Consider the following 15,405-nt stretch of genomic DNA (forward strand, 5'->3'; position numbering starts at 1 on the left):
CAAAAGGAAAAGAGGGAAGGAGGGGTAGGTGGATGGATGAAATCTTTGGAAGTTCAATAGTGGTTCTGAATATCCAAAGAAAATAACTAAGCAAACGAAATGAAAAAGGAACATGTACTCTCATCTTGTCGTGTGATAATGTGAGATAAGATGATGGAACTGATCTTCCAGTATTATCTTTAAAAATCAGATAGATGAAAGATTGGTTTACTGGTATATAAAGCCTTAAATTGAGGGCTCATACCACTCGACGGTTTGATTCAAATTTTGCGTTCTCTTGCTCTTCTGCAAACTTAAATAATTCTGTTATACACAAACTTCTTTGCAAAAAAGTTGCAAACTAAATGCTTAAATAAGCGTTTCCATAGCAACGATTCTGTCTGTTGTTTATTCTACTCTAGCATGGTAATTGGCGGTGACTTGCTGTCAGCTTTGAATAAATTGAATTATCTTACCTAGTCTTGTCTTAAATGATTGAGTTTTGTACTGGAAAATGTTCATACATTGTTGTAATTGTTTCTGCTGTAGAAACATTGCAGAAGATTAAAATCGTTTAGTTATAGGAACCTTTTCTCATAAAGCAACCTAAATAACTGATGTACTCTCATCAACCATTCCAATCTCTCTCTCTCTCTCTCTCCTTCGCGTTTTATGTATATAACTTAAGTTTCTAAGTGCTTTCACACACACACACATGCGCAATATATATATTTATAGCTCGCTCGCATTCCATATATACTTGTTATTTTATTCTTCCTTTTTGCCATATGTTGCATTTATTAATATTTATGTAAGCTTCCTAAATCAGAATCAGGAGCTTCACTGAATGCCTTATCTCTATAGCAACAGAATATATTATTCATGCTAGTGAAGTGTGTCTCTGTATATGGAGGAACTTGTGAAAGACGGCCTTTGTGTGCAAAGAAAGACAAAATTGTCTCGTGAAAATGGAGTGGAATTCGGTAGTGAATGCTTTGCAGAATCTTCTCTGAATGAATGTGCTATTAAATTGAATAAATCAGTCCTTTTGAAATGCTTCATTAATATACTGTATTTTCAAAAATTGTATTTACACTTGATGTAAAGAGTGCAATTAATACCCAATATTTAAAAGTGAAGTTTTCGGTTGAGTTGTTTATTAAACTGTGAATAGTATGATAAAAGTAAACAATAAATTTCGCAAGGCGCACACACACACACTTACAAATTAGACAGCTGTAAATATGATAAGAATGGTTTCTTTGTGAGAAGGAATTCAATCAGCAGACGAATTTTCATTAACTTTACAAAACATATTCACTAAAGCATCCTTTATGGCACTGTTAGCGTTGTGAAACTTATTAATGTTTTCCAATCTTAGCAGTGTACTTAGGACAACAAAAGAGCTTCTCTAATTTCAGAATGAAATACTATTGCCATTTCTCAGCGTCTTGAACTTGATACTACAAGAAACGTTTCAGATATCAAACGAAAAAACAAAAAAATCACATTTCAGATCTGTTGTGCCACTTTATCAACGGCATTTTCAGAAGAGATAATCTTACCTTAGGACAGACTAAAGTTTGTGTCATATTTCTGGAAATATACTGATGTTGGGTCGTAACAAATGCCACCAAATTGCGATCAGTTTAGTGGGCTTGTAATTTAAGATAATTAGGTATATCGGAAATATATGCTGTTAAACATTATTAAAACTTAATAAGTTTTCTGATTATACACTCATCAGCCAAAACATTATAACCACCCAGCTTATTTCCGGCCAACCAGACTTCCTATCACAAGGCTGCACGCATTGTGCAAGTGTGCTTCGAATAGCATATCCAAGCATTCCGTGTGTTTCTCTGCAGCCTAATTCTCCTGATTTGAATCTCATCAAACATTTCTAGGATTATGGAACGCAGCATCCTCCTGTCAACGTCAGTGCTTCACTCGATCTCTGACTTCCGGAACGTAGTTCTGTCTGGTTGGTCGAAATACCTCATAAGACTTTCCTTCAATGCAAACGGTTATCTCAAAGGAAACTTAAAACACTACTAGGTTAGTAGTCCCAATGTTTTCGCTCATGAGTGTACTTTTACAAAAAAATAAAAAATAAAAAATCTGTATAATGAAAATGTTCTTGCCTTTTCTTCACAAACCCTTCTCGAATTTTTATTAAATTTTGAATATCTCTCCTCATCACGTAGCACGGGACTCGAGTGGGCCCAATCGGGCCCTAGAGACTGTGTTGATGGTATTTTTGTAATAGGAATATTAATTCACCAGAAATACTGAATTTATTTAATGTTTGAATTCTGTTTCACATTGTCAGAAAGCGACTGTTGTTTTTTTCCTGCTTACTGGTATCTAAAGCTATGAAATAAATGTATTCTGTATGTTAAATGCGAAAAATTTCCGCCCAGATTTTCTATTTTTCTGGCTTAAGATTAAAAAAAAAAAAAACTCGAGTTTTAATGGAAGGAAAATCCTCCTACCTTCGTACAAGATGGCTAATTCGTTTTGAGTTGAAAATTCTAAATGTTCCTCTCATCCTAGAAATTCGTAGCCCAATGTTTGCATCTCGAGAGCCCCCCCCCCCTTCCTGAAGGAAGCTACCAAAGAATTAAGCAAAAAAATGTATTTGACTCGACTCCATAGTCGGTTGTTTTCGGTTTATTATATGCATAACAGTAATAAGGAAATTGCATCTGATATGTGTTCCTCATATTATAGTACGACAATGTAACTGACACATTTTTTCCTATTTGTTTAAATTTGAACGGCACTCACTTCCTCCATTTCATGCGTCTTGTTTCGAAATGATCTTAATTATTATTTTATTCTTCAAACGCACAATATATTGCATTAAATACAATATGTACAATGTATTGCACTTACCATTACACATATTCCTTCTGCCTGATCCTTTCTGTTTTATATTGTATTTTTAAATATTTCAAGGTGAAGTAAATCTAGTTGAAATAAATTACACTTGTAAATTTATTTCCTATTTAAAATTATATAATCCATAATATACTTGCAGGGTAGTTAGCCTGAGTAAACAAAGAAAAGGAGCTCATTAATATTTATCTTGAATAAGTATAAATTTTAATCCTTTCTTATGTTGATCTGTGATGTTAAATCAGCATATGTAAAACATTATATTCACCCGCTACAGGAACTTTTTTCTGGGTTATCCCACCCCCAACCAAATTTGGGTTTGTCTTTCGTCTGCCACGCTGACTGGGAAAATGCTCTCACTCAGTGTTTCTGAACCTGTGGTCCGCGGACCACAGGTGGTCTACAGGGAGACTTAAGTTAATTAAATAAATATATATTTTAATTATCCAAACAAAACAAATTAAAATTGAATAAGTAAGTAAAAATTATTGAAATCAAATGGAGACAAAAAAACCAACAAATAGCGTGAGAATGTTCAAAGGCGAAACAATAAAAGGACACTTCACCCCTCTTTTATTATTCGTCATTCTGCCACTGAATGACGAATAATAAAAGAGGGACGAAGTGAACAAAATATAGTTTTATTGCTTCCGCCTTTCCTTGCTGCTTTGTCAGATTTGAAGTGAACATGTGTTATCCACATTTCAACCAATTGCTTATTGTTTATTGATTTTTATTGTTGAAGGTTTCCCTCCTTCAACCAAGGCTCAGTATATCTTCAGAATTGCTAATTGATACTTGGACAAAGTGTGTCGTGAGTTAACCCCAGTATTTATATATTTATATATATTTTTGGAAACGTTTTTTACTAATGGAAAATTGGCTTAGAACTAGGACTTTGAAAAGAAGAGCAAATGAAACAGGTGATGCTAACCCTAATTGTGATACACGTGTTGTAACAGCGAGTAAATCTGATACTATTAAAGTAGAAGAAACAAGCAGTTCAAAGAAAAAATACAGTAGGAAATATAACAGTTCATATTTGCCATTCGAGTTTACTTGGTGTGGAGATGAAAGTGAACAGAAACCTCAAATGTGTTTTGTGTTATGAAGTGTTGTCGAACGAGTACATGAAACCTGCGAGACTCCGGCTACATTTAGAAACTGAACATTGTGATGTAAAAAATAAGCCAATTGAATTTTTTCAGCGACGCTTAAGGATATTAAATCATGGGAAAGATATAGTTTCGGACATGGTTCCATTAATAGCAAGGCACTGGAAGCATCCTATCTCTTAAGTTTGCCCATAGCCAAAACAGGGAAACCTCATTATATCGTGGAAAATTTGCTTCTTCTAGCTATAAAAGATGTGGTAAAAACTATGTTTGGCAACAAGTTACTAAAACATGTTGATCTGATTCGTCTTTCAAATGACACTGTCGGTCCCAGAATTAATGATATGGCAGATGACATAGAATCTCAGTTAATCGAAAGAGTTAAGAAGAGCCTTATGCATTACAAATAGACGAGACTACTGATGTTACAAATGATGCGCAGTTAATATGCTACGTAAGATATGCGCATGATAACAACATTCCTGATGATATTCTGTTTTGTAGAACTTTGCCATCCCGAACAACTGTGGAAGAAATATTTCACACTCTCAATAATTACATAATACACCCAGTGGGAAAAATGTATAGGCTTCTGTTCGGATGGAGCTCGTGCCCTTACAGGCAGGCATAGTGGGGTTGTTTAGGGTCAAAGAAGTAGCTCCGGATATGAATTGGGTACATTGTTTCATATATAGGGAAGCGTTAGCCGCCAAAGAAATTGCACCAGAATTTAAAACAGTGCTATACTACTGTAAAACTAGTTAATTTTATTAAAGCTTGGCCGTTAAATAACAGGTTATTTTCAGTATTCGGTGATGAAATGAGCAGTGAATATATACAACTTTTGCTTCATTCTGAAATTCGATGGCTTTCCAAGGGCAAAGTACTAACAAGGTTATTTAAATTAAGGCACGAAGTTTTATTATTTGTAAATGAACGTAATTTTAATTTTGCATCACTCCTTGTTGACGAAGCATTGCTATCAACACTATTCTATCTTTCAGCCACTTTTTCGAAATTAAATGAACTAAATCTCTCCCTTCAGGGAAATTCTTTAACTGTTCTTGATGCCTACGACAAAATAAAGGCATTCGAGAAAAAACTGGTTTTATGGATTAATTAGGTAAAAGACAGACAGCTTGCATCTTTTCCAACATTGGAATACGTTTTAGTGGAAAATGATATTTTTGTTGATTCTGAGTTCTGGAAAAAGTTTGTGACCACCTCAAAAATCCGAAACGGAATTTTGAAACATTTTCCGAATAACTTTTATAAGAAATTGAAATTTCTGTGGGTTCGCAATTCATTTCAGGCCTGCAGTCACGAGAACGACCTTTCGTTATCGAAAAAAGAATAGTTAATTGAGCTTTGAAGTGACCGTGGACTTAAAATGCAATTCCATGATCTTGGTTCGGCTCGATTTTGGATCTCGCCTTCAGTGAGAAATGAATTTCCCGAATTATCTGAAGAAGCATTAAAAAGCATTATGCAGTTTTCTACAACCTATCTTTGTGCGAAAGGATTTTCATCGCTCCTTCAAATAAAAACAAAACACAGAAATCGTCTTAGAGTGTGTGTGTGTGTGTGTGTGTGTGCGTGCCGGCCTTCGACTGAAGTTGACCAATATTGAGCCACATATCCAGCAACTCTGCAAGGGCTTGAAGCTAAACCATCTCATTAAAAGTAAGTAGTAACATAATTATATCATATTATTATTCGTTTAATAAAAATTAAAACTTTGTTCAATGATGATACACTTTTAATCGTTTACTTCCAATTTAATTAATTAGGTTTCCATATGTATTCAAAAATGCTTTTATATTTATTATGTTATAAATGGCACAGTTTTTCCGAAATGTTGGTAATTCCTACATAGGTTTTTAAAAAAAATTACAAAAAGTCAAAACGACGTATAGGGAAATAAATTAAAAATTGAAGTAAAATTTTAATTCCAACATTCAAAAATTATTTTTCTTGCTTTTCTGTTCGCAAAATCGTCGATGACATTGTCGAAGTCTATTTCATCACTCAGTTGCTGTTTTATAGACAGTATGGCAGATTTCCTAAACGCCAAAAAAGTGCCTCCGTAACTTAGTGGTCCGTAGAATTGTTTTAGTCATTTTACTGGTCCTTGGGCTTAGAAAGGTTGAGAAATGCTGCTCTAACTGAATGCGATGACAACAATGGAGATAACCGCTAACCGATTTCCCAAAAGTTTGAGTCAAAAGAGTGCGATGTGCTGCCCGTGAGGGGAAAATAAAAAAAATTGTAATCTTTAGAAAAACTGAAATTGGAATGTTTCTTGTTCAGGAACGAGCTGAAAAGATGAACTACAAGTGCAAAAAGCGGTTTGGTAAGGAAGTTTAGCTGATTGGTAATAATAATTGATTCTCGTAATTATTAACCATCTAGTGTTGAAGAAAGTGGAAGACGAAATTAAGGATACCAAATCAAATGAGCAGTGTTCGATGGTACTTACTGAAAATGCACAAATAGGGAACAAGTCATCTCAGACACCGTAGTGAGTCAATAGGACGGAGATCATCGATTACGCATGTTACTATCTTCGAAATAACAGAACCATGGATTTTTTGAGAAAGGGAAGAGTTTTTTGTCTGGCAATCTTAATATCGGAAACAGTATTGTAAGATAAGGCGAATTTGAGATTGGTTAGAATTTCAGACGAGATCATTAAAGCTTGGAGATCGATGTCTGTTGATTGAATATGCACTTCTACCAATTTTAATCTTTTTCTGGAATAAAAACTCGAAGTTTTTGGAAGGAAAAAGTCATAAGAATGTGAAACTCACAGTGGTAAAGGCAACTTCTAGCTCTATTTTAAAATTGTACTTCAAAATGATATCTCCTTAAATATATTTGTGAGTGATGCAGAATGACATGTATATATCCTAGGCACCGTTCGAATTTGTCATATTACTTGTAATTGCTAAGTAATATGACTTGCTAAGCAGTAGTTCATTGCTAAGCAACTCATTGTTAATGCCAATGTTAGCATTTGTCACAGATCACAAGACACGATTAGCAATGGCATCCCAGAAGAGTCATTTAATCTGCGTCATAATTTTGTGTTAACGAGCCTCAATAGTAGATTTCCGATTTATCTTTTATCAGAAAACGACAAGAAAAAGAAAATCCAAAGAATAATTCGCAAATCATCTAAAATCCTATATATCCTAATTAGTGGCATCCGATGATTTAAACTTTGCCATAATAACTTAACAAAGAAATCAATTAATGTTTTTTTTTTAAACAAGTTTTTAAGTAGTTTTATCGCCCTGTATGACCAACGCCCTACTCATTGAAGGCCTAAATTGGCTAGAAAAAACTTCTCTTTCGTTTCTGGAGCAGAGTATGATTATCTATACTAGAGGTAACGGTTGTCTGTCAAAACTGTAGTAAAACAGTTTTGACAGACAACCGTTCGTTAACACTTTTAAGTACTGTGAGAAATGTTAAACCATTCTATTTCTGCGCATCACAGTTTACGGTCATGATGCACAAACAGTATCTAACAAAATCCTGATTGCCCGATTGCTTAATGTAATGTACAGACTATAAGTTAGATTTCAGCCACTCATGGACATGGCTGTTTGTGAATGCCTTATTGTGCGTGATGAATTTCATCGTCCGGTGTGACACCACCGTCCCACGTTATTAAGGCCTGAAGTGGCTTGAAAAAGCTTCATGTTTGGTCTCTAGAACTCGATTTCCGGATTATTTAAAAAATAAAAATACAAAAATAATAAAATTTAAAAAGTCTTTTAGTCCGTCCATGTTATTAATGTACTATATGTTTATGTTTAAGACCTTTCGTGGGGAAATAAAAAAAAAAACGACTGTTGTACGAAATACATACATAACATCAGTTATTTTCATTCTCCTTGTAGATTAAGAATCGGATTAGTTCATCAAATTATCGCCGAGATGTCCGAAATAATCTTTGATTTATAAATGATATTTTCACATTCGTATGTTCTCGCAGATTTATGATCAAAGAAAAGTTTCCAAGTGTCCGTACGAAAAATATCACAAAAGGAATTGGGCTCGCAAAGAAGTAAATGGGACGAACTTCTACAGATTTCAGCCAGACAATATTTAATTCGCATCCTGGAATGAGATTTGAGAAAAATTTCCACGCCTTCATATCAGCTGTGTCAGAATACTTTCACAATACAAATTCGTATCGATAGTTGCTTCACTGTCACAACTTGACGACATTCCACATCCATAGTGCTGACACTTAAATTGCATGTTCCATCACCTACTCGGACTATTATTGTTATTACTGTTGCTATTATTATCGATTTCTTTGAGAATAATAGCAGTACTTCAAGAACCGTGGCCTGACTCTAAAGCTCTCTCTCTCTCTTTCTGAACGGAGATAATGGATTTCTTTCCCATTGCCTTTTTCAATGTGTTAACTGTCAAATTGGAAAGAGAGAATTCTTTCACAATTGTAGGCTTGACTAACTTATTGTCGAAGTTTAAAGGCCCTAGAAAATTTCTTATGACAGTGCAGCTGCTGGAATTGTGGTTAGCTCGATTAGTGTGGAGACAATTGACACAATGAAGGCGTCCTGTGGGTGGTTTTATCAATTTCGTACTCTCAAGCGAGAAGCTGTCCGTAGAAAATCCCTGGCACCTCCATTTAAGAAGACTTCTCAATCTTCAATATTAGATATATGTATATATATATATATATATATATATATATATATATATATATATATATATATATATATATATAATATTATTAGATATATACTGTTATATATTATATTTGTATTTGGAAATTAGTTATACATTTTCCAATTTTTACATGTAATTCTGTTTTCCGATTCTGTTCAAAACCAAGACGATGATTATTCGGTCATACAACCTAATGCACACTTCTGCTATGGAACAGTTAAATACGAAACTAATTAGATCTTTCGAATAATTATTATAAGAAATGGAAAGAATTTACAACGGAAATACAATGTTATTTACATTGTATTTTATTTGTATTGTTTTGTTTATTTGTATTGTATTTTAATCCCATAAAGCTACCGCTTAATGGGATTAAAAGCCACAAACATTAATCACTTGTAAAAGAAAATGAATTCTTATTTACGATTTCTTTTGAAATTGAACAGGTGTAATTATTCGCTGGAGTGTCATGCACTTTTCTCAGTTAACGATAGTTCGAATAATAAGCCAAAGTGAGAGTACTCGTCCAAAAAAGCTGTTCCTTTCTGATTTTTTTTTCTTTTCATCATTCGATGTACTTATAAATATGACAGTCTTTTTCCATTCACTGTTTTTAGTAACTGAGAACGCGTGCGGTATTGGCACCCAGCATTTAAAACGGTCATTGACCGATAACCGATGACAAAAGAATGACATCGGTTTGGTGACTGTATTAATTGTGAATCCTTACTTTTCCAATATTTTTACTGTGTGAACAATTAACTTCCACGGTAGCTTGATAATCATCTTTCTGCCACGGTATCACTCAAGGTCCTATTCATAAGCATAATTAATCAGCTTCATTTGATAAGCTGTCACTGCATCGAACAATTACTTGGGGCAATGTGATTACCATGGAGTCCAAAGCCTTAGTTTCAGCTTCTTCGACATCATTAGTTGGTTAGCCTTTTCTTTGTTTGACATCCCTCTGACGCCATATACAAAGAACCGGTTGATTATGATTACAAGGAGGCAGGTAGGGGTAAGTGAACTCTTTTTCATTGTTATAGTTAATAGATAAGCCCTACTAATTATAAGTTATTTGCATTAAGCCTAATTGGCCACGGAGGCATAATAGCATCTAATGAGTAGCTATAAAACTCGCTGTCTTCTTATCTAAAGTTGCAATAAATACGCAATAAATCATTACTTTCTTTAACATCCTGTAGTAGCATTCCTTTGAATTTTCCACTTAATATTGATTCTACAGCTCAACAGATGGCGTAAGTTCATAAGAAAGATTCCGGTAATTGGACCACATTTTTATTAAACTAAATGACAATAAAAACAAACCCGCCAAGTTTCGTAAGTCGTTTGACTTACATCTTCAGGGGTCAATGGTAACTAAAATTTTAACACAAGAAATTATAAATTACTCAAAATAATTCATTATATACAGTTGTGGCCGTCTAACTGTTATTAAATTGAATATCCGAATGTAGATTCAGCGCAACGCTAAGTTTGAACAATGCTGGATGCTGTCACGTTCTGTTGTTCACGTTCACATTCTCCCAAATCTGACTTGGGCATATTTTTTATCAATGCTGACCAAACTTGGTGTAGAATTAGGCCCTGACTTTTGTTGCATTGCGTTGGAATTCTAAGCATGTTTGCAGCTTCCTTAAATTTCCTTATGTAACAATTTTTTTCAATGTAAGACATGTTTGTTTTTTGCCAGAATACATTATGGCCGGTGGAAGTTGTATGATATGCTAGGCCTGATTTGTGTTCTCTTCTTTTTTGTACGTCTTTTTGGTGTTCGTTCGTGCGAATTTCCCCTGATTTTCCCGTCTGGCCTACATAGCAGATGCCACAAGAACAATGAATTTTATATACACCTGGTTTTTTTAAAGGATGATGTGGAGATTTTGAGGTGAGGGATGTAGAAATCTTGAAATTTTTTCAAGATTTCTACAAACATAACACTTTGATGTTATGTTTGTTTAGTAATTTGGCCATTTTGTCTGTAACATTCTTGATGTATGGAAGCGTGATTGCGTTCTTGAAATCTTACTTTTGTGAGATGGTTGTAGGAGGTGTGTTGAGGATTCTTTTTATTGTCTTAGCTTCATGACCATTTTTTTTTTGAGGATCTGTGTTAAATATTGAAATTCTTCATTTCTCTGTTTTTGTCTGCTGGAAATATTATAAGCTCTGTCCCTCAAGGTTTTAATTAAACCTATTTTTTGCGAGGGATGGTGGTGTGAGGCCGCATTAAGAAATCTTCCTGTGTTAGTGGGTTTCTATAGATGGAGAAGGATAATTTATTATCTTTTTCATTCACTTCTATTAGGATATCAAGAAAGGGAAGTTTTTTATTTTCTTCTTGTTCCAAAGTAAATTTTATGTTGTTGTGTATATTATTCAGGTAATCTTTGAAAGCAGTTAGTTCCTCTGGTTTTCCTGGCCATATGATGAAAATATCGTCTACATAGCGTAGCCAAATTTTTTGTCTTTTATGATAATTGTTTGAAGCATTATTTTCAAATCTGGAAAATCGACCATTTTTTCAAATCGACCTCGAATCTGGCAAAACATCTTCACCAATATGATTTTGCACACACATAGGAAAAACAACATCTTTCATTAAGAACAGTGCACATTTTATTGAGAAGGTAAAGGATATATGCATAGGACCTTCAGACATCTTAGCAAGTTTGGATGTAATTAACCTGTTTACAAATGTTCCTAGAGATGAAACAGTGAAAATCTCTTTGAGGACCTCTTTCCTCCGGCCGTAGTAGAACTTTATAAATACTGCATAAAAAATACTTTTTTCATATATCAAAATAAATTTTGGGAACAAAAAGAAGGACTGGCTATGGACTCCCCCCTCTCCCCGGCTTTAGCAAACCTATATATGGAAAATTTTGAAAATAATGCTTTAAACAATTATCATAAAAAACCGAAAATTTGGCTTCGCTATGTAGACGATATTTTCATCATATGGCCAGGAAAACCAGAGGAACTAACTGCTTTCAAAGATTACCTGAATAATATACACAACAACATAAAATTTACTTTGGAACAAGAAGAAAATAAAAAACTTCCCTTTCTTGATATCCTAATAGACGTGAATGAAAAAGATAATAAATTATCCTTCTCCATCTATAAAAACCCACTAACACAGGAAGATTTCTTAATGTGGCCTCACACCACCATCCTTCGCAAAAAATAGGTTTAATTAAAACCTTGAGAAATAGAGTTTATAATATTTCCAGCACAGAAAAACAGAGAAATGAAGAATTTCAATATTTAACACAGATCCTCAAAAACAATGGTTATGAAGCTAAGACAATAAAAAGAATCCTCAACGCACCTCCTACAAGCATCTCACAAAAGCAAGATTTCAAGTACGCAATCACGCTTCTATACATCAAGAATGTTACAGAGAAAATGGCCAAATTACTAAACAAACATAACATCAAAGTGGCTTTTCTACCGCTGGAAGAAATTTTATGATTTCTACATCCCCCACCTCAAAATCTCCACATCACCCTTTAAAAAATCTAGGTGTATATAAAATTCATTGTTCCTGTGGCATCTGCTATGTAGGCCAGACGGGAAAATCAGGGGAAATTTGCATGAATGAACACCAAAAAGACGTACAAAAAAGAAGAGAACACAAGTCAGGCCTAGCATATCATACAACTTCCACCGGCCATAATGTATTCTGGCAAAAAACAAACATGTCTTACATTGAAAAAAATTGTTACATAAGGAAATTTAAGGAAGCTGCAAACATGCTTAGAATTCCAACGCAATGCAACAAAAGCCAGGGCCTAATTCTACACCAAGTTTGGTCAGCATTGATAAAAAATATGCCCAAGTCAGATTTGGGAGAATGTGAACGTGAACAACAGAACGTGAGAGCATCCAGCATTGTTCAAACTTAGCATTGCACTGAATCTACATTCGGATATTCAATTTAATAACAGTTAGACGGCCACAACTGTATATAATGAATTATTTTGAGTAATTTCTCATTTCTTGTGTTTAAACTTTTAGTTACCTTTGACCCCTGAAGATGTAAATCAACCGACTTACGAAACTTGGCGGGTTTGTTTTTTTATTGTCATTTAGCTTAATAAACATGTGGTCCAGTTACTGGAATCTTTCTTATGAACTGCTAAACCACAGAAACCATCGCATACAGATGGCGTAAGTGTTTAAGTAGATTTGCAAGAAAAAGTCAGGTAAGTAAAAACAAGTTAAAACAACATCAAAGTGAACTGTATTATATATTTATTAGTATATGTAGGTATGTATGTACGTATGAATGGTAGTAACCCTTCTTTGTTCTTAAATCGCATTCTAAAACTATTGTCTGTTTCAGGTGTTCTACTCCATTCTCTTAATTGCAGGTTCATTCCATGTAAGCACTGTAGTAGGAAATTCAGGTGAGTGGAAACACTCGTATGGCGATTAATAGTTAAGTTGCAGCACTTTATAAAGACATGGAGTTGATTTCTAGACAGATAAAAATGCACTACATTGTTGATATGGTAATAGTCTTTCTCATACTAGGTGTATATTCTACAAAGACCACAATCCACGGAGTTTCGCTAAATAGGATGCTTTATTGTTGGTATTTTCTCAAATTCCAGTTTACACAATTCGTGGTTGTTGATTTATTGGATTTTGGCACGTCTCTGGCGAAAGCAGTTGCGTGCGTGTGTATTATTGGTCATCAAAGTATTTACAACGCTGAGAGAAAATCGAAAGTAGCACGCATTCTCGGTCGATCATTCAATGGATTAAATTACTTAGTGTGTCTGAGATAAAGCAGCTGAGGAAACTATCACTACTGCCATAACAAGCGTGATATATTGCCAGCCACACTAGTACTTTTATTGGTTGCAACTACCAAACATTCATCCTTTAGGAATTATGTTTGGGGTCAGGTTATCCAATGGTCTATGAATTCTCTCAGTCAAGTATGACGATTAGAGTAAAGATTTATTGGGGAAAACTTATCATGCAAACATGAGATTCTTACCTCATTTGCTTTACAATAGGAAGAACTGTAACTACTTCATATTTCATATTGGAGATACGAGTTTCTATACCACCAAATGGATTATTCTCTTAACGTAGACAGCAATGGCTTTAAAATGTTAGTTTATTCTTTTGATGTTGCCGCACAGGAACAGCCTTGTGTACAGAAATTTCACACATATAACAGTGCAGAATGACAGAAGCATTTTATGTTGTAATAAGAAGAGAATTAATGGGTCGTCCCAGACAAACCAAGTTAGAAATGATGTCTTTCTATACAATATAACCATGCTTTTCGAGGTCTTTCTATTCGAGCATTAATGTAATATTTTCTAGCTACATTTATATGTTAACTTATCTAGAAAATAAAATATACCTAGTTAGACTAGAAGTTTGATAACAAAATTGCTTCTTTTGTTCAACGACCTTCGGAAATAAAATTGTTTTGATGTTGAGGAATGCTTTAGAGATCATTTTAATATCACTCACCGAAAAGCTAGTCTATAAAAGTAACAACGGAAGTCTGAAATGATATCAAATCAAATGAGAGATAAAAACATTCGTAAAACAAGTATGGAAATAACTTCAAAGAATCCTTAAAAGAATCTTTGTTCTGGGTCTGAAAAATACTTGCAATTGACAAAAATAAAACAGTTTCGCTAGATGGACTTTGTTATTTTTCAGTCATCCCACAATACGCGGTTCAACTTCCTTTATATTCTTGTATATAAAGTGCAGGAAACGAAATGGAAATAAAACTGCCATATAGTTCGATTTCGTTTCCTAGCGTGCCTACTGAAATGACACATATTCTTTGTAATGTCGAAGCAAGAGCCTTGTTAACAGATTTATCCGGTAAACAAGAATCACACGCTGTATACATGCTATCACTTGCCAATTCCACACCTCCTATTTACAGTAGTCATTATTGTTATGAAATGCTACCTAACTAACTTGGCTATGCCTGAGGAAATTCCTCACGTCTTCGATTGGAATCAGACCTGGGACACTCCTTCCTCAACGAAGTTGTCTAACTGATCAATCTCGTAATCATTTCAATTGTAAAACCCAGTAGAGTAAATACGATATTTCTTTCTTCCTCCTGTAGTAAACTTTCATTGGAACCTTTGAGTGAACTCTTTCGATGGCCCATTTTGTAGTTTTCTTAACAACCCTGAGCACATTCTTTGGAATCCACTCCTTTCTCCGCACTGCTGCATTTTGCGGTATGTCTGGTTATGTCTGTGCACCAAATAACATTCTTGTATAGTGATTTGCTTTCATTATCAGAACAAATAACCCAGAGTCGTTCGTGGCTTAAGTAATAATATACTCTCGATCTATTTGTTATCTTTTCTTATAATATGCTTCTGTGTCATTTTCAGTCATTTTGAGTGATTTTTGTACTGTAAATGAGTCTAACTTAAACTAAAATTGAAATGACTCGACAGCTCTGAGATATCTTACTTTTCGTTTAAAAATTCAAGATATCAAATTTCACTCAAGTCCATCCATCTAGAGTCAAGTTATTACTTGTGTTTAGTACAATAGTGTACAGACTGGCGAAAGGATGGCACATACTCAATGTTGGGAAAAGCACCTACTAAAAATGCATCACTGCGATTTCATTTTCAGAACACCTAATGCAAATTGAATAACATCA

General features: G+C 34.3%; 1 protein-coding gene across 2 annotated transcripts in view; it reads left to right on the plus strand.

The window, feature by feature from the left end:
* Nucleotides 1–15,405, plus strand: part of LOC150104717 (uncharacterized) — a 218,458-nt gene that overhangs the window by 173,189 nt on the left and 29,864 nt on the right. For both annotated transcript variants that reach the window (XM_090395894.1, XM_090395895.1), the window contains exon 2: nt 13,081–13,144. In XM_090395894.1, coding sequence (XP_090252020.1) covers nt 13,081–13,144 — 64 coding nt within the window. The remainder of the gene's footprint in view (nt 1–13,080; nt 13,145–15,405) is intronic.

This window comes from Typopeltis vanoorti, chromosome 7, assembly GCF_054136105.1.
Source record: "Typopeltis vanoorti isolate ZY-2024b chromosome 7, IOZ_Tvanoo_1.0, whole genome shotgun sequence".
NCBI lineage: Eukaryota > Metazoa > Arthropoda > Arachnida > Uropygi > Thelyphonidae > Typopeltis > Typopeltis vanoorti.